Source organism: Myotis davidii, unplaced genomic scaffold (genome assembly GCF_000327345.1).
Source record: "Myotis davidii unplaced genomic scaffold, ASM32734v1 scaffold168, whole genome shotgun sequence".
Classification (NCBI taxonomy): domain Eukaryota; kingdom Metazoa; phylum Chordata; class Mammalia; order Chiroptera; family Vespertilionidae; genus Myotis; species Myotis davidii.
The window spans coordinates 2,974,404-2,994,447 of record NW_006383016.1 but is presented as its reverse complement, the minus strand read 5'-3'; the positions used below and the strand labels follow the sequence as shown (position 1 = coordinate 2,994,447).

Here is a 20,044-nt window from a genome sequence, read left to right as displayed (position 1 = left end):
TGGGGGCCACAGCAGCGTTTAAGAGGACAGGGAGGAAGAAAGTTCACCATCCACAGAAGAAGAGTGATATCTAGCACCCTAACCAAGTTAAAGCTTTTCGGGATTGAAAAGATGGTTGGAGCCTTAGCACCATCGTTAAATTTGAGTGTGCATTTAAATGCATTGGGGTGTTTTTAGAATTCATTCCCCCCCAGCATGGTTTTAAAGTATGCCTTCAATGCACCCTTCTCCCAAAAGATTAAAGATTAGACTTAATGAGTAGCCATCATGGCAGAGTCTGAGAATCCTAACCCACTGAGACACAGCGGGGTGATCCTTTACAAATCTGTGCTGCCCATTCCTTTCACAAGTAAGGAAGGCCTTGCCCCGAGTACGTACTAGGGAATTTTTAGGTCACTCCGCATTTTGCTGAAAAATTACAGTGTTAGAGCGTTTGCTGTTGGGTACTTAATCATTTTTACTTAAAAAAACACACACGTACACATTTGGTTAACCTTTCCTTATTGCCAATGTTTGTATGAAGACCTCGGTGCTTTGGGTTTGTAAGCATTTCCCTTTCTTCTTTTTCTTTTTTTTTTATTGTTGACTCTATTTACAGATGTTTCCCTCTCTATGTAATAATATTTTACATAGAAAAGTATACTACTGCTTTCTATTCATGTAGCACTTAATGAAAAATTTCCCCGTGTTTTCACCAGTACTTTATAATTTGATTCTCCTCATAGACAGCTGAGGTAGGATGGACAGCCATTCCTCCCCCTTTCCAGATGTGGAAACAGAGGCTTGGTGAATACATTCATAATTTAGGAAGTGGGTGACAGAATTTCCCCCTAGTCTTGCGACCATCATTTCAGGGCTCTCCCCATGATGGGGGACATGTTACTCAATGCTTATATGTTAATGACTGGAAGTAGCAAACCAATAGGGACAATAAGCCCTGATTTTTTCCAGAACGCTTAGTCATCCTTCGTCACCCACTAGTATGCTGAGTGGTCAGAGGTATGAGTTGCTGTGGATTTTACAAGCTTAAGTTCAGAAACATTTTTTTTAAAAAAATCACAAATTTGTAGCCAATTGACAAGTGTGTTTTCCTAGTTTTTGTTTGATCTGCGTAAAGGCCACTGACTCAGCGGCAGGTGCACGGCTCCCGTTAATGTGGAACATCGAGCTGTTGGAAATACTTAATTTCCCTTTGGGTCTATTTAAGGACTTCTGCCCCTCCAGTGGAAAAACAGCTGCCAGCACCCTGAGAGGGAGTGTGGCTCACATGTGACCTGATGACTAGGATCCCCTGGTTCAAAGCGGAGTCATCACCTTGTCAGCTGTGGGCAGCCATCCGCCTTGCTCAGAGGGCAGGCTCTGCCCACCTCTCCATCAGGCACAGTGCCCTGGGCCCACATTGCTTTTTGGAGCCCATGGAAATGGCTTAACTTTATTTTTTTATCACTTAAAAATACACATTTTATTAACTTCAGAGAAGAAGGGAGAGGGAGAAAGAGAGAAACATCAGTGATGAGAGAGAATCATTGATCGGCTGCCTCCTGCATGCCCCACACTGGGGATTGAGCCTGCAACCTGGGCATCCTGACTGGGAATCGAACCGTGATCTCCTGGTTCCTAGGTTGAAGCTCAACCACTGAGTCATGCTGGCAGGGCTGTTTTAAAAATTTTTTTTTTTAATCAGTAAAATAAAATGAACTTTTAGGTCAAAGAAAAGGTTTTCATATATAATAGTAATATATTCATCTTTATGCCAGTGAAGTCATAAAGTCTGATTTTGAATGTATTTTTTTGGAGAAGGGCCCATGAACGTCAGAATGTAGCCCTGAGTGTGTGGGGTGTTTGGAGGGATAAATGCTCTGGTCTTCTCTTCCTAGCCTGTTTGTCCTTGTGTGCATCGGTTTACTGATGATTGGTTCATTCCTCTAAGACTGTGGATGTGTGAAAAGTACTCCAGGAAAATGAGTCAGTCTCCTCTCTCTCTCTCTCTCTCAGGCAGCCAATCCACGTTTCTTCCCCCCTTCTCTCTCTCTCTCTCTCTCTCTCTCTCTCTCTCTCTCTCTCTCTCTCTCTCTCACACACACACACACACACACACACACACACGCAAACACACACTCACACATGAAATGTGGACAGCCGGAGGGCCAGCTTCCTGGGTTTTGTTTCAGTTTCCATCTCTGGGCAGGAGGTCCTCTATCTTGACCCATTCACACTCTATGGAGCTGGGGCGATTGCTTTAACAATTTGCTTTAACAATTTCCCTTTGGGTCTATAGGGCCCCTAACAGTTTAGAAAGTGCTTTTGAGAAATAATAGCCAACACACTTACAGCATCACTATTTTGAGACCTTGTTTTTATTGCCTGTCTTCTGAATGACACTAAAAACACACGAAAACATGTTAAAATAAGACCTTTTGGAACATTAACTCAGAGTCCTTATCTACTGAGGACACGGGGCGGGCAGAGGTCTCAAGTGCAGGAACAGAGGGCGCGTGGTCTCAGAAGGTGAAGCTCGATAGGTGGCGAAGGTTATTTTCAGGGAATTGGACTGTTTCTTCTTTCTAGAATCCTCTGTGTGGAAATTCTCACTTTAGTATTTGCGCAATAGGACGGAGGTGCTCTCTCCAGAAAACCCCACAATCTTTCTTCTGCTTCTGGTCTGGTGTGTTTACTGCTTGGCTTCTGCCTGCCTCTCAGACGTGCCAAAGCAAAGCAGTAAGAAATGGCATAAGTTTCAGCCTTGGAGCTCCCCTTTTCTAGCCCCAAAGTTAAAATATTGAAAATTAAATTCCATGAACAAATTTGTAATCACCAAGTGAATAAATTATACTTTAAAATTTATCATGCCAAACATAATACATTTTTGTTTTACATTATCTATTTTTAAAATATCTTTTTACTTATTTCAGAGAGGAAGGGAGAGGAAGAGAGAGATAGAAACATCAGTGATGAGAGAGAAACACTGATTGGCTGCCTCTTGCATGCCCCACTCTGGGATTGAGCCCACAACCCGGGCATGTGCCCTGACTGGGAATGGAACTGTGTTCTAATTCATAGGTCGATGCTCAACTACTGAGCCACACCGGCCGGGCAACATTATCAAATTTTTAAATGAAGTTTATCCTCATGAAGCTGGGGTGCGTACACAAACTCATTGTCAACTCTCAGCGCTTGCTTTTCAAATGACGTTTGCTGCTCTTTCTGACCTGTGTTCTGGGAAGTGACAGGTCAGGCAGGGCCTAGACTTTGAATTGTGAGAGATGAAGGAAGCAAGAAACTGGAGAAAAACGTGAACCTGTTCTGCAGATTAAAAATCAAGAATCTGTTTTAAGGTATATTTTCTTAACTGTCTTCACATAATCTTTGAGACTCTGCAGCAGCGCAGCCAGCTTGGTATTGCATTATTTAAAAAATTACGTTTTATGGCAAAACAGTTCTTTTTTTGGAGTTCCTGTGGTGCCCGATTCATTAACTTCTTGTTTTTTAGAGGGTCATAACCACGTTGGTCAGAGCTCATTTCTGCTTTGTCCTCGTACAGTCACTCCTCTCCTCCCTCCCCAGTCCTCCTTGCAGTCCTGAAACTCGTTTGTTTATGGCGCCCTTACAGGAGTTCGTGAGTGTCTGGGTGCGGGATCCTAGGATTCAGAAGGAGGACTTCTGGCATTCTTACATCGACTATGAAATCTGTATTCATGTGAGTATGCAGTCAGTAGTCATTTTCAGTCGCATATGTTTGAGGGGATACTTCGATATACTTACAGTGGACATTTGTAAAGCTTTCTGAATTCAAAGAACTGAATTTTAATGATCACAGCTAATGCTTGTACCTTCAAGGAAGCAATAAGATGGTTCCTAAAGTTGAGATATTTCTTATTTGAATTCCTTATTATACCTTTGTTAATATTAATACTTCATGAAGATGTGAATATTTCTAAAATTCACAGTTAAAGACTATTTATACCTCATTAATGGTATTTATGATCTGTGATAGCATATTTCCAGGTAATAAGTATACCACTCGATAAATCTGTTTTGAGAGGATGTAGGGTTCTCTGGAGAGGAGATGTGCAGTGTTTCATATGTAGAGTAAGAACGTCGGAACTGGATATGTGCTATTATTTTGCCTTAGTCTAGATTCTGAGTAATCAACACAATAACTAGCAGTGATGTTCTTTATTTGGAAATAATGCTCTGTCATAGTCTCTTGAGCAATGTCCTGGGTGTGTGGCCTTCTGGGGTCCTCTTGAGCTGGGTCAGCACACGTTCCCTGTGAAGGGCAGGCAGTACATATTTTCCGCTCCGTGGGCTCCGCTGTCTCCCTCGACACTCCTCGATTCTGCTCTTGGAGGGAAGCCGCCTCAAACAAGGCATGAATGAATGAGTGCAGCTGTGTTCCAGTGACACTCTGTGTGAAGATCAGTGGCCGGCCAGACGTGGCCCACATGTTAGAGTTTTATGGTCCTGATCATGAATTAGTCACTTTCCCCACCTGATTTCGTCGGGGCTTTTCTCGGGGGCATAGCAACAGGCCCAGGTGTATCTGTGAGGACAGCACAGGTGAAGTAACCTTTAGCCACCTTCAGTCTTCCCATTGCAAGTAACTGAGTTGGTGTGCTGTATTGGACACGCAGTCACTGGCCATACACCTTCCTTCTTTCTAAGTTTTTCCAACTTAGAAAAACAAAGTAAACACTCTTATTTTATTTTATTTCTTTTTAATCCTCATCCAAGGATATTTTTCCCCATTGATTTCCAGAGGGAGTGGAAGAGAGGGAGGAGGGGAGAGAGAGGGAGAAAGAGAAACATTGACATGAGAGAGACACATTGATTGGTTGCCTCCTGCACACGTCCCTACCAGGGCTGGGAAACCTGCCCCTGAAACATAGGTACATGCCCTTGACCAGGAATCAAACCTGCCACCCTTGGCTCACAGGCCGACGCTCTAACCACGGAGAAAAACCAGTCAGGGCCAGGCTGCTTTTTTTTGGTGATTGTGTTGAAGGCCATTGCCAGGTTGTGCTTTGCATGTTGATATTGTCTTGGTTTTGCTCATAAAGTCACACCAGATGTAAATTCTGTGTGGGAAATTACGATTAAGCCTTTGAAAATGAAATGAAATTCTTGCCCTGGCAGGTGTGTGGCTCGGTTGGTTGGGTGTCATCCTGTGAACCAAAAGGTTGCCCATTCGGTCCCGGTCAGGGCACAACATGCCCGGGGTGTGGGCTTCATCCCTGGTGGGGATGCGTGCAGGAGGCAGCCGATTGATGTTCACTCTCACATCGATGTTTCTCTCCCTCTCCCTTAATAAAAAAGAAAAGAAAATGGAATTAAATCCTTTAGTTGCCTTTTAGCTTCCTCTAAAACATTTATGGGTCCTTGTCACATACTTTATGGTAGGGGTGAAATTTGATTCTCCTCAGGGAGTTAATGATGTGAATTCAGAAATGTCCACTCCGAGCTAGAAATGGTGGGTGCCACAGACATTGGGTGGTGTTCTGGTGTTTCTCTGATACGCGAAAAAATGGACAATGAAGAAGTCTTGGCTTGTTAGATAGCAGACACAAGCAAATCGGTCTAGAGGAACTTGGTAAACTAGCGATCTCAGTGTCGTCTGATTCCGTTGTACAGTTCAGAGCCGATGGGGGACTGGAGAGTCCTCGATGGTGTGCCAGAGAGCTTTGCAGGTAGAGAAGCCAGCGTTGAGCTCATGTAAGTCAATCTTAAGGGAAATTATATCAGGTGACTCTGAAATCTTAGCATTTACTTGGCATTTTGTTTGTTTGTTTATTTTTTTACTTAGCATTTTAAACATGTGGACTGTAGAGGTGGGTAGTCTATGGTATATATTCTCCTGAACTTGTTCTGCAAACGCAGGACTTCGAGGCAGACAGACCTTTGTCTGGTGTCGGCACCCGCTGGATCTCAGTTGCTGGCATCCACAATGAATCTGAGCAGAGATAAGTAAGGGAGCTGGAACCGACCAGTGTGGACGGAGCCCCTCAGTGCTGGCACTCTCCGGGGAGGAGCGCTGAGAAGGGCCCCTGCCCAGGCCCGTTAGGGCTCATTCTGCTGTAAACGCCTGCTTTCTTACTCCCCGGGGATCACATCGGCCTGAGGCCCTGGTCTGCTTTGAAATCCACACATGGAGTGTTCTTGTGCCACAGACTCCAGCACATTTGGCTGCCCTGTTGTCAAAGATGAAGGGATTTAGATCAATCTTTCTTTTGGGGGTAGGTCTCTTAATGTAACCTCTCCTCAGCCAAGGTTTTTTGAGGAATTCCCAGATGTTCTCAGATACCTCTTAAATGTTTAAGAAGGAATGCAAAAAAAAAAAAAAAAGATAAGAAAAGAAGGAATGCACATAATCACATTTCCCAAGGTAAACAACTGCTGGGTGTTTTTAAAATGATGGAAAAGTACTTTTTGAAATAATACAAATCTTGGAGGCAAAACATCTCTCATTTGGTAACGTAAAGATTTTGAAATAGAAATTTGAAATAAATATAGAGAATAGAGGCCTTCTGACAAAATCAGTGGACAAACATTTGCCAGTCTCTTGTTACCCAAAGGAAAGTGTTGCCATTTTTTTTTGCTGAGGACGGGGACTCTGGATCTCTTGTTACCCAAAGGAAAGTGTTGCCATTTTGCTGAGGACGGGGACTCTGGGGGTGGCTTTTTCCGCGTCTTGCCTTAGGGTAGCTGGAAGGAAACCAGCATCTGGTAAGGAATACCGATGTTAATGGATGACATTTGCCAAGTGCTTGTTACCCATCCTCACAGCCCCCCTGGGAAGTAGGCATGCACTGGCTCACCCCTGTGTTATTCAGGGAGCTGGAGTGGAAGTGATTTGCCCTCTAGCAGAGCCAGGACTAGAATTTGGGTCACCCATGAGGATGCTTGTCCCAGGGCCTCACACCCCTTTCCAACTCAGACTAGGTTCCCTCCCACCTGCCAGAGAAGGGAAATGCTCTTCTCTTGTTTAAAAGTGATTTCAGGCCCTGGCCAGTGTGGCTCAGTGGTCGAGCGAATGTCCCATGGACCAGAAGGTCGCTGGTTTGATTACGGCCAGGTCACATACCCTGGTTGCAGGCTCCATCCCCACTAGGGGGCATGCAGGAGGCAGCCGATTAATGATTCTCTCTCATCATCGATGTTTCTCTCTTTCTTCCTCTCCCGTCCTGTCTCTGAAATCAATAAAAAAATATTTGAAAAAAGTAGAAGTGATTTCGGGATTCCTGGTGATCTGTGTGATCTGTAGTGCAGGCCTGTCACGGTCATGACAGCTTCTGTGATGTCACGTCAGGGACCAGGAAAAGGTGTCTCTAGCCCCCAAGGGCTTCTCCAGCTGCTCAGACAGATGGCAGGTGTTAAAAAGCAGTGGATGACCCTCAGTTCTTACTGGTCGTTTATGCTTCAGGATTCGGTTTTTATGATTCTTTGTTGAAAGCAGTGCAGATAGGTGGGCAGGAGGCTACTTCAGGACTCCGGGAGTGAATGGCTCACCCCCGACAACATTTATGTCAGCCCAGCTGTCTTCAGGGCTGCCATATTGATGGGTGATGTAGAAGATTTGAATCTGGTTTAAATGCACATGTAGTTTTGGGTTTAAAAATCCTATTTATTTATTTATTTTTAAAACGCCTGGCCAGTCGGATTAGTTTATTATTTATTTATTCTTTTTAATATATCTTTATTGATTTCAGAGAGGAAGGGAGAGGGAGAGAGAGAGATAGAAACATGATGAGAGAGAATCATTGATTGGCTGCCTCCCGCACACCCCCCATTGGGGACCGAGCCCGTAACCCGGGTATGTGTGCTTGGCCGGAATTGAACCTGGGCCCCCAGTACACAGCTCAGTCCGCACGCTGACACTCTTTCCACTGAGCCAAACCGGCCAGGGCTAAAAATCCTACTTACATAAATTTGGAGGCATATAGTGAGTCATAGATGTAAAAAAAAAAGCATCTTTTCCCTCAAGTAAGGCTTATATGTTTCTTTTCTCCGAACAGACCAATAGCATGTGTTTTACAATGAAGACGTCCTGTGTACGAAGGAGATACAGAGAATTTGTGTGGCTGAGGCAGAGACTCCAGAGTAATGCATTGCTGGTGTAAGTGACTTAAAGGATATATCGAGGAGACTTAATTAATATATTCAATATTTAGAACTTGGATATGCGTGAGATATAAATTATGGATTTTACAGGCATTCTTGATTATAATTATAGTTTTAGTTAGTTTTGTGGCTACAGCATCTGAATTTAAAATTTATCATTTGAATTCCACCAGCTTTCATGGGTATTGACCATGAAAGGCCTCAACAATGTTTAAAAATGGGGTTTTCTTTAAGTTAATATTCTCTTATTCTTATTATATAATACATATGTAATATACAGTCACTGTGCGATGGTTATTATGCGTAATGTGCTTTCACTGAGGGATTTCTGTAACTAAGCCATCTTGATCTGATGATGATAAAATTTTTGCTTCTTTCTCATTAGACAACTGCCAGAGCTTCCGTCTAAAAACCTGTTTTTCAACATGAACAATCGCCAGCATGTGGACCAGCGGCGCCAGGGTCTGGAAGATTTCCTCAGAAAGTAAGTGTGCAGAGAAGCGCTTTGCAAGAGCTGGGTGTCCTGTGACCTGGGAAGGAGCACAGTCCTGTCTCTGAAATCCTCCTCATCTGCTCCGGAGCCAACCTCAGCCGTTCATTTCCTGTATTAGCGCGCCACCTTGTGGCTCTCAACTGATGGTGCACATTAGGGACCAAATCTAGAAAGAAAACAATGAACTAATTGAGTCTGATGATAAATACTTGGTCCCTTAAGCTGTAAAGCAGAGCCAAATTACTTGGGAGTGTAGCTGACAAAAGTAAAGTTTTCCAGGAAACAGATGTGCCTTATTAAAAAGGCACTTATTAAAAACTGTCTTTATTTACAACAGTTAGGATTGACGGACAAAGACCCGCTTTCCGGTGGGCTGCTAATACCCTCTGGGCTCCTCTAGTTTCACTCCACTCTTTGAAGGGACCATATATAAGGGGGTGTTAGATAGTCTTAGTGGTCTACTGACTCCGGATTACGTGGTGATGGGAGGTACTGTAGTGAAGGCGACTTAAATTCACACTACTATAATCCTCCTCCCCCCAGACACTGGAATTCCCATCCCATGGGACAGCACATTGGTTTGCACACAGACTCTGAGGCCAGCCTGCCTGGGTTCAAATCCTGGCTCCATCCCTTATTAGCTGGGAGCTGGGGCCAGCCTTACCTCCTCTCTGCCTGCGTTTTCCCGTCTGTAAAATGGAGTCCCTAAGAGCACCTGCTGTATAAGATTGTTGAGAGGATTAAATGAATTAACAAATGTAAAGCGCTCACAGCAGTCTGGCATATGATATGTGGTATCTAAGTATTGGCCATTATTTGTTTGATGCACTAAGAAATGAAATAGCTTTGAGCTGATTTTTCTAACTTCTTACTTTATAGATAATAGGCTGAGCCACATGACTACTGGTTAGGTGGCAGAGCCCAGTCACCTGGACTCTCATTTTCTATTCGCTTTAGGATCTGAAGTAATCCCCTTTTGAGTTCACTGCATGGCACCTTAGAGCTAGCCTGAGATCATCTGCTGCCTTCTCTCCATGTGGCTCACTCGTAACCGGTTTGGGTGTTAAGTATGCCCATGAATATTAATACTTATTTCTATTAGGTTGATAGAGTGCCTTTCCTTTGAAGGGGTCATGGAGACATAAACAAACACCCACGATTATAAACTGGGGGGAGGGGCCTGGCCGGTGTGGCCCAGTGGTTGAGCGTCGACCTATGAATTAGGAGGTCAAGGTTTGATTCCTGGTCAGGGCATATGTCTGGGTTGCGGACTCGATCCCCAGTGTGGGGCGTGCAGGAGGCAGCCAATCAATGATTCTATCCCATCATTGATGTTTCTCTCTCTCTCCCCCTCTCACTTCCTCTCTGAAATTAATAAAAATAAAAATAAATTGAGGGGGAGCCGGAAAAGAAAAAGAAGCTAGAAGAATAAAAATGACATGAGGTCAGAAGACCTAGTACTGAGCCGGGACCTGGGAAAACGTGACAGTGAGATTCTTTTGGGCATCACAGGCTTGAGAGAACAAAGACCTGGTCCAGTTCTTCTGCCCCTTCCCTTGGGGACAGCTCTGACTTTAATTGCTGTCTGTCTGAGACCCAGGTGGCCGATGGCCTCTCCCTTAAGCTGTGGCCCCTGCAGCCCAAGGTGGCCAAGTGGCCTGTCACTCGATGCTGCTCGGGGAAGCTGCAGACGGGCCATGCCTGTGAGGCCTGGGCAGCCTGCACTGGGGAGCTGCTTGTTTTCTGTAGAGGGGACTCCTTTTGTGAGGTCAGCGGACAGCATGGGTCTCTGTATTTATGTTGCTGGTTGATCGCAGGGCATGCATCTCTGACTGGGAGTCACTTCATTGTTTTGAACATGACCCGTTCTTTCTCAGTTGATTTTAGTAAATCAGAGACGCAAGTGAGTGTCATTCGGCTGCAGTGGGATGAGGCTTGCCCTGGGTTATTTTTGCGAACTGTGTTGTTTGGCTGCTTATTGACTGAATTTTTTCTCTTTTTTTAAGAATATATTTTTATTGATTTCAGAGGGGAAGGGAGAGGGAGAGGGAGAGATAGAAACATCAATGAGGAGAGAGAATCATTGATCAGTTGCCTCCTGCACACTCCCACACTGGGGATCGAGCCCACAACCTGAGCATGTGCCCTGACCGGGAGCCTGGTTCATAGGTTGACATTCAACCAGTGAGCCAAGCTGGCCGGCCGGGCTTGTTGACTGAGTTTGATGCGGACTTCATAGTGCAGAGTGTCTTGGATCAGGAGCTCGATGATCTGGGCTCCAGGTCTCCCTCGAGTCTTGGCTCCTGGTTGTTTTCTGGCTGGATGACCAGGGAAAAGTCACTTCATTCCTTTGAGCCTTGGTTTGCTATAAGGGGGCTGTAGTGTTACCCATGCATTGTTGACCCCACTAGTGGTTGTGTCATTCAGTGATGCATCAAAGGAAAATCTGTTTGTTAAGTGACTACTTTGGTCTGGGCTGGGTCCTGGGGTTACCCGGCCGCACGAAATGAACACAAATCCTGGTCCTTTTGAAGCTCCCAGTCGAGTGGGGAAGCACTAAGTGTGTATCGGGGGATGGCTGGATTCATTACAATTGGATTATCAGCCAGAAGTCGAATTATAGAACAGGCACCAAGTTCTCTTGTGATATCATTTGTTCCATAGTCTCCCACCTGATGGTGCTTCTGTGTGGTTTGGACCTGAAGAAAGCAAGGAGTCTAATACCACATGGTGGCTTCAGGCCTGACCTAAAGGACCCCCCCCCTCCCCCCCGCCTTTCTGTGTTCCTCAGATTCTCTCCCGTTGTTTGCCTGGTTTGTGTAGGTGACAGCCTTCCGTGTCTTTGGCGCCCCTGGTGTCCCTCAGCTCAAGCCGCTTTGGGAAACTGGATGTGACCTACCAGTTGGCCCCTCGGCACTGTGCCCTGTCCCCAGCCTGAGACCCATTATTCATGGCCCCCTCGATGGCCTGCACCCCGTTTGTTTGTAGAACACTTTACTTTAGGCGTTGGGAAGGAAGACGTCACGCATTAAATAGGAAGTCTGCTTGTGTGGTAGACTTCAGCATGCATTTTACAAATCCGGTTTTTTTTTTTTTTAAATATATTTTATTGATTTTTTACAGAGAGGAAGGGAGAGAGATAGAGAGTTAGAAACATCGATGAGAGAGAAACATCCATCAGCTGCCTCCTGCACATCTCCCACTGGGGATGTGCCCGCAACCCAGGTACATGCCCTTGACCGGAATCGAACCTGGGACCTTTCAGTACGCAGGCCGACGCTCTAAACACTGAGCCAAACCGGTTTCGGCTACAAATCCGGTTTTTATGTATGTTTGGAAGTTATGAGCCAAGGGCACTTAATATGTTCAAACCCTTCAAAATCCAACTGTCTTCGGGCATGTGTGTGTATGTAATATAACAGCTTTTTTCACTTAAGGTCATTGGAGAAACAATACATATTTAATAGCGAACTACATATCCAGGTCAATCTTCATGGAGGAATTAGAAAGTTGTTTCTTTCACTGGGTGCCAAAAAAATAATTTATACCATTTATTGAACACTTGCTATATGTATAGCTTTCATGTTTTTATCTCAGTAACGACCATCATATAATTTCCTGTCTCAATTTTATAGACAAGGAAATTATAGGAAAAGTGGAGGCACTATATTACAGTTAGTAGAACTCTTAAATGCTATATTTGGTCAGTATGATTGTGAGATTTTTCAAATATATTTAAATATATTTATTTTTCCTCAATCTTTGCTATAATCTCCCTTTTGGACTCCTCCCCCCTCCCCCGGATATTTATAAATTGTCAGTCATTTCTACAAATAGTTATGGCAAAAATAGACTAAAATTATAAATTCTGTTGGTAAGACTCCACCCGTGAAAATGGCACTCCAACTAGCTTTTACGTTTGATTGATGTCACAATGGGAGCAGCCCTCCTTGACTGAATCCATCCCGTTAATCTAACTACTCGGACCTTATAATGTAGGCTTTTGTATTACAGTTTTGTATTTCTTTAAAATTAAAGGAATATTACAGTTTTTGACCAAAGGATACCATGGAGACACTGTTAGTTACACACACACACACACACACACAGTTTTTATGTCGTTGTGTTCAATAGAGGGCACCACAGCACAGTTCATGAATGCCTTCCATGAAGATTTGTCGGCTTGGGCTTTATTTTTTCTCATGGTAAGAGGTAAACAGGCTGAATTAAAATTTTCCCCCTACATCAAACTGCTAACCTTCCAGGGGCGATACAAGTGCGTAGGTATGCCATTGTGCTGGGCACAGCAGAGCCAGGGCGCCCTTAGGTGGATACAGTGTTTTTGCATAGCTATATGTTGTTCTCAACTGAACCAATACATAATACACCTAATAAAATCACGTGGAGGAAAACCAGATTTTTCGACTGCATCCAATTCAAGGGAAAAACAGGTTTTGCTTTGTGTGGGTTAACGTTCTTATGGGGAAAGGGATAACTTTTGACTCGTGTGGTAAATAGCTTTTCACACATTCCTGTAACATTCTAGAGGCCGTTTTTTGTTCCTTTTGTAAAGGCTTGAACATTGTATACAGTTATTTTTATGGAGGCTTATAACGATGACATTTTATTGACTGTTTTACAAAGTACTCTTTGTATTAAGTTTGAAGCTGATTTACTGCGATTTGATTTGTTTGTGGAAAATGCGGCGCAAATATGACTAAGGTAAAAATAGGATTTAATATTGTGGTGATGGCAGTCACAACGCTCGCTGATATGTATTAAGCCAGAGATAATGTTAAATGAACTAGTCATGCTCACCGAACCAGGAGGGGAACGCTCTCGACTGTATTTTTAATTTTGGAAGGAAATATCTGACTAAAGATAAAAATCATAAATATATTACAATTTTTTTTGGCATGTTTAAAACTCATACCCGTGAAGCACAGTGGCATGCATGTAGCCAGCCAGGCCGAGGGAATTAAAAAACCCAGAGTTGGTCGCAGATGTACCGATTTTGGGGTCCCCTCCCCAGCCACACGTTTCTCTCACTTCGTAATTGAGAGCTGGGTGTGTCCAGCTCCCTCTCGCTGTTCAGCGGCGTGTCCTCCAGATGGCAGTATTCAGCAGAAAACACTGAGAAATAATGAGTCTAATGTACAGTAAAATTGGAAATTGAATTATAGCTCAGGAAAAAAGACAGTAGCCTTGAGGTCCCGACGAACCTGGGCTCTGATCACTCTGGTTTGCTGTACCCATGTGTTAGGTTACCAGCGAGTTAATAACCGTGCCTGAGCCGTTCAAGGCTCAGTAGAATTGCTTTAGACGTGAAATAAAGCTAAAATGAATTTGTGTCCAATATCATTGGCATTAGTGCTCATTACTTTTGCGGTGTAATGCCTTGAACCATCTAAAATCAATTTTAAAGATTACCTATTATTTTATAAAGAAAATAAAACACATTTCCACCAGAAACAAAGCAGTAAGTATAATCCTATGAACCAGTTACTTGCACCACGGCTGGCAGGAAACACTCCGTTCAAACTTCCCAGTGAATTCAAGTTCCTGTGAGTGGGTCCCGGCCACAGACACGTCCTCTGGAACTGAAGGATTTAAAGCAAGAGCGGCAAACATTGTAAATGTGGAAAATCTCAATAGTAAGAGGAGCTTGCCACGTTCCTGCGTGTACTCGGTAAATGAGTCTTCATCATGTGATGTGGAGGGAGAGGAAGTGTGAGCTGCGTGGCCTGAGATTTTGCCTTTTAAAAAAACGCAGCGGTTTTACGTTTTCTTCCCGCCCGTCAGTAAAGAGTATTTTTTAAAACTACAATTGTAAGCCTAGGGCAGTGATGGCGAGCCTTTTGGGCTCGGCGTGTCAGCATTTTGAAAAACCCTAAAACTCTGGTGCCGTGTCACATATAGAAATTTTTTGATATTTGCAACCATAGTAAACCAAAGACTTATATTTTTGATATTTATTTTATATATTTAAATGCCATTTAACAAAAAAAATCAACCAAAAGAATGAGTTCGCGTGTCACCTCTGACAGGCGTGTCATAGGTTCGCCATCACTGGCCTAGGGGATGGCTACCTTGTGGTGTGGAGACTGCGCTTTTCTAGATGTTTGCCTTCTTGAAAAAAGGATTCTGTTTCATTTTGAGGCAAAGGAAATATTCTAATGTTCTTGGACTTTAAATGTGAATGACCAAGAGGGATGTACTTTTTCTAGTAACTTGTTAAAAAAATGCATGCATGACAAATCCCATGTTGGGCAAAATTATACTTAGGGTTTCGTATTTTAGTTTCGCCTCCTACAACTGGTGTTAGTATCCCATCATTATATCGTTATTGAACTATGAACAGAGACAAAATTATCATACATAAAAGTCTTGGCTAAAAAGTTAAAAGCTGTTTTTATTTAAATGTGAGGGTGTCCTTTGGCAGAGAAAACACGTTCCCTGATAATGTGAACCTGAGCATGTGTAGATTCGGCTACAGGCTGGTTTTTGCTCCCCCTTGCCGTTCTGAGGGACTAGTTGAAATCTGTACTCTCTTTGTTCCACTGAAGATTTTGGAGAAATTTCTGGTTAGTTTTAGGTATTCAAAAAAAGCCAGCTCTCAACTGAGCCCTTGTAAACTTGTACAGAAGCAAAGCTGTGAAGTTTTTCCAACAAAGAGATGACTTTTTAATAGAACTTTTAATAGTAGTTGAAAGTTTTGATGTGTCCGGACAGCCCCTAGCCCATAAAGATCACAGAATGGACATGCTGGTTGGCAGTAAAAAAAAAATTCTTTTTTCAAGTGGAATACATTTCTATGACTCCATAAGCAAAATATTTCCGTAATTAATCCACATGGCCGTAACAGATGGTTACATGGAAGAAATGTCCTTGAAGTTATTCTTTTCACAGATGTTCTTAACCATCAGCTTCATGTTTTTACTCACCTAAATTCCCAAATAATTGAATAGACGTTAACATATGCTTCCGTCCCTTTTAATAGGCAGAGAGCATCATGGATGCAAAGTTGGCCACCGTCAAGAAATGACTTCGGTGGCTCCTTTTGGCTGTTTCTCTCTCTCCTGCCCTATAGGTGTTCATCCCCGTTCACTGACGCTCTCTCCTGTTTTCTCTTACACAGGGTCCTACACAACGCGCTCCTGCTCTCAGACAGCAGCCTGCACCTCTTCTTGCAAAGCCACCTGAACGCGGAAGACATCGAGGCGTGCGTTTCTGGGCAGACGAAGTACTCGGTAGAGGAAGCAATTCACAAGTTCGCCTTGATGAACAGGCGCTTCCCTGAAGAAGATGAAGCCGGAGAACAAGAAAACAATATAGATTACGGTTCAGAAAGGTATTTCCTTGCATTTCCACGTAACACGTACGTATTTATATGACACGTAGCACACACATGCATGTGTAGGGATCTCTACACATGCTTCCCTTTTTTTGTTGATGTAATCCTAAGATAATGAAAAAATTAATTGACTGAGATTTTATTGAGTTGTGACAGCTCATCATAGGAGTCCTCACACACACCTCCACACTGAATTAATGAATGCAGTAGAAATTCAATTATCTGCATTCTGATTATGTGACTTTCATTTAGTCAGACTTGAATTATTCGCGTTTAAATTATCTAGCTAAAAAAATATCCAACTGCACTCCAAATGGCTAATTAAAAGTCCAAATTTCCTGTCTCTCTTTGTGACTGGAGATAATTAAAGTTCTCCTCTGTTACTCAGGCTTTGAGTGTGTTGTGAAAACCAATTTCCTCTTTTTATTATTTTCCCCCCTCTCTTCTTTTCCAGTTCATCCTCCGGGTTTGGCCACAGTAGTGATGACAGCAGTTCGCATGGGTGTAAAACGAGCACGGCTCTGCAGGAATCCTGAAAAAGAATTCTAACATGACCATCTTCGGAACAGCAAATTATGTCCAGTCACAGAGGAGAAAGCCCGCTCATGATCTATTTTTACCTAAAGCTCACTGTCATGATAGTAGGCACTTAAATTCTTTAAGACGTTGGGTTGTTTACTCATGCTGTTTTCATGTTGTCTTATTTTGGCTAAGCTTCCGTAAAAAGCTAAAGGCCTGTGACTGCAACTCTCTCCTATACAGGCCAACATTATTGGTAAAACAAGATCCTGCTCCCAAATGACATGGTGTATGTGTTTAAAACAACAACAACCTGGTTGCTTTTACTGAATTTGAAAATATAGGTAAATAGTTAGCATTTGAAATCCAGACAGTGGATTCCTTTTTGAATCAACGGGGCAGTGTTCGCGTAAACACAGCACGTATGAGCTTAACCACTCTGAAGACTGACAACCTAGACCAGACGGCCTCGCTCAGACATGGGCTGGTATTTTGTGGGTACCTCCCCCGCACCGGGAAGACACTTTGCTTTTGGGTATTTGGACTCTTGGAAGAGAGTTTAACCTTGCCAGTATTCTGTTTCACACTTAGATGGGAACAGAGACACGCTAAAATAATGTTTACATCCCAGACAAAACAGAAACCGTGCCAGTGACTTTGCTTAGGCTTGCAATATGTAGATTAAGAAATACAGTCTCTTTGTCCAAAAATCAGCTTTAACACATGGTTTCTGGAGACAAATCATTTGTTTTCATTATCTTTGTGTAATTGGAATTACAGGTTAATGATTTATTTTCTGACTAAATGTGCAGTTTCCTATCCGTAGATAACTTTGTCAGTGGTGGTGACTTGTTACTGATCTTTAAGTTAGAAGTAGGCTCTAATAAAAGTAACTTTAGTGTTATCAGTAAGTATTCCTGTAATTTAGAAAAGGATATAAAAATTATTTATTCATTTTTTTAAAAAAGCCTTTTCATTTTAGGTAGCTTCCAGAGGATTGGTGTAACTTAAAATAATTCAATACAATCTTTTTTTTTTTTAAAATGGCCCAAAGAGAAAACGTCTTAAACTACATTGAACTTCAACTTTCAGATGAGAGAGCACTTTCTTAAGACAATTACCCAAGCTTCTTCCCTGTCGAATGGTACAAAATATCCCTGAAACTAACAGCAAGGTATTTTCACATACCTGGGGTAACTTGTTGCTTTAATTAAATGTTACCTCACCTCATCTCCACTAGGAGTTTAAAAGTTACTGTATTATTAAAAAGTCTTTGAAATGCTTGTAATTAAGAAGCAATAGAAAAAAAATTAAATTTAGAATAAGAATGATTCCATGCTTTCTCCTTTTCGTTTTTGTTTGGTCTAAAACATTGAACTTATGTAAATATTCTGATTTAATGTATTGGGTCTTATTACTTTATCACCTAGGACTCATTATCTTAATACAGAAAAAAAGAGGCTTAGCAATTTCTTTTTATCTGGCCAACACGTAAAGTTTACCATCCTGTCATTTAAGAGCGGATCCCAGCTCCTCGGCGACATGTATTTGAATCACATTATTTCTGTTTTTCAGCAGTTTTGAAAAGGATGTATATATGCTACCAGTTGTCATATTATTTTTAGATGATGTAAACAGCCATCAAAATGGGTATTAAGTAATGCCTGATATGTGGTATGCAGACTTCACGAGATCACCGTTTTCACAATAAACATGAAAAAAAAAACAAAAACAACTTTAGTGCGTTGGATCACTTGTTTCATACGAGAATGTATTTCTTCTGACTTAGACCTAAATTCAGTGTGTTTCTGAATGATCGGTACATTTTTAATGAAGAAGTCGGGTAAAATTTGCTTTACTATTCACTCTGGTTGTACACACTTGAGTTTTGGTTTGGCTGTTTTGATATCTAAGGACCATTCACGCTGATACTCAGCAGCTGAAATATTTAGATGAACTTCAGCTCCCCTGGCTTTCTGGCTTTGTTCGAGTCTCTTATTTTCATCTGGCATAGTCTTATAAAGCTTTATTTAGGAAAAGAAAATGACGACTTAAGTAACTAAACTGAACAGAATAGATGTTCATTTAAAACTATTTTTAATGTAACTTAAATTTAAAAAATTCTAATCCTGGGTGGTTTCTGGTTTATATACGTTAAAACTGTATTTCCCGGGCTCATTCTGAAAGTGTAAACTGTTCACCTATAAAGTCGGTTTATGTGTTTTGCTCGGGGACCGCTTTTATACAGAACCCAAAGGGGTCAACAGTGAAAGCCAGCACCTGTTACTTATGGCTTCTTTTAAAGTCTCACTTGGAAGAAAGTGATTTAAATTCCAGTTCAAATTTCAAGTTTTAAAAATTACTGAGGAAAAACAGAGATGTTTAAGGAGTGACGTCCCTTATGATATTAAATATCATGCAGGAGCTTTTCAAGCCTCGCTCACATTTTATTGAATAATTAAATACAAACAAGTGATATGCAATAACCTTAAAATCTCTTTTATGGCCATTAAGAATTTAAACAAATTCATTTAGCCTAGCCACAACTACCATTATATCCAACAGTAAATTGAATGTTGTTTTGAACTCAATTTATGTTTAATTTTTGGTGCCTTAAGGATTCATCCTTATTGAGCTACTGTGGTATGAACAAGGGGGTCAGTATTTCGGCTATAAAGGAACAATGCCTTTCACAAAAGGCCTCTAAAATCTGAAGATATAAACAACGAAACAAAAGCTTATTCGGTTTCAAAACAGTTTTCCTCTCAATATTTAAATTACTTAGTTGGTATCTTATGAATACAATGCTGCATCTTTTTAATGGATGCAATCCATTAAAAATCTCAAATCTCAATACAATCTCAGTACAGTTCTCTGCTTTTGTTTGGAACACAGACGTTTGGTTACTTTATTATATGTAGACACATTTCCAATGACAAAATGCTTTCTGAAATTCGTTATTGCAATTTGACACTCAAAGCATAGATACAATTTTCCTTGCAAATAAAGGTCATAAGAAATGAACACATTTTAATAGAGTGGAGTCCAAAAACTTTAGAAGGATGTAAATAAGCAACAATTTCTTTAACGTTTGAAATATTTTCAAAGGATTTTGGCTCTATTCTTTGCCGTATGCATCTCACAAAACGAGTCACCATTGTCCCTTTAAGTCGGACACAGTTGCCCTTCAGTCTGGCTGGAAACTTTCTAGATCCTTGTTAGGAACAGTGCGTTGGCCACTCATTTATTTCAGCTGCGAAAACTCTAGGGTCGTTAAGTGACGCTTTTCTTTTTCTCCAAAATTCCAAAGACTTCTTTCCAAAAGATACAGAGGAAAAGAGAGAGAAAAAAATTAAGCTACAGTTTCTGCTGGCTCTAAAGACACTATGCGAATGACTTATGCTAAAGAGGAAAATACCCTTTCTCCCCGACGAGAAGCGTGGACGCCTCCAAACCCCACGCCGCTTGTCTTTGCAGCTCGCGGCACAGCGCGGGCGTGACCGGTGGTGGTGTTTTTGCTAGTTTCTTACCTCGGGGGCTTCTTTATAGCTTTGCCCCCG

General features: G+C 42.1%; 1 protein-coding gene and 1 long non-coding RNA gene across 8 annotated transcripts in view; one reads left to right on the top strand and one right to left on the bottom strand.

Moving 5' to 3' along the window:
- SNX10 (sorting nexin 10) overlaps positions 1–18,219 on the top strand; it is a 37,236-nt gene extending 19,017 nt beyond the window's left edge. For 4 of the 6 annotated variants that reach the window (XM_006778985.2, XM_015558184.1, XM_015558188.1 and 1 more), the window contains exons 3-7: positions 3,611–3,697; positions 8,013–8,113; positions 8,504–8,602; positions 15,750–15,962; positions 16,420–18,219. In XM_006778985.2, the coding sequence (XP_006779048.1) occupies positions 3,611–3,697; positions 8,013–8,113; positions 8,504–8,602; positions 15,750–15,962; positions 16,420–16,501 (582 nt within the window). In that variant the 3' untranslated portion in view covers positions 16,502–18,219. Of the gene's footprint in view, positions 1–3,610; positions 3,698–6,268; positions 6,383–8,012; positions 8,114–8,503; positions 8,603–15,749; positions 15,963–16,419 lie in introns of those variants that run through there. The other 2 variants (XM_015558186.1, XM_015558185.1) reach the window with 2 other exon arrangements.
- A 1,015-nt stretch (positions 18,220–19,234) lies between these two features.
- LOC107181694 lies at positions 19,235–20,038 on the bottom strand. 2 transcript variants are annotated; one of them, XR_001512381.1, is made up of 2 exons: positions 19,903–20,038; positions 19,235–19,798 (listed from the first exon to the last, which is right to left on the bottom strand). It is a non-coding gene; the product is annotated as an uncharacterized LOC107181694 (long non-coding RNA). The 2 variants fall into 2 exon arrangements; XR_001512382.1 differs by having other exon boundaries at positions 19,235–19,795.
- Positions 20,039–20,044: the final 6 nt, after the last annotated feature.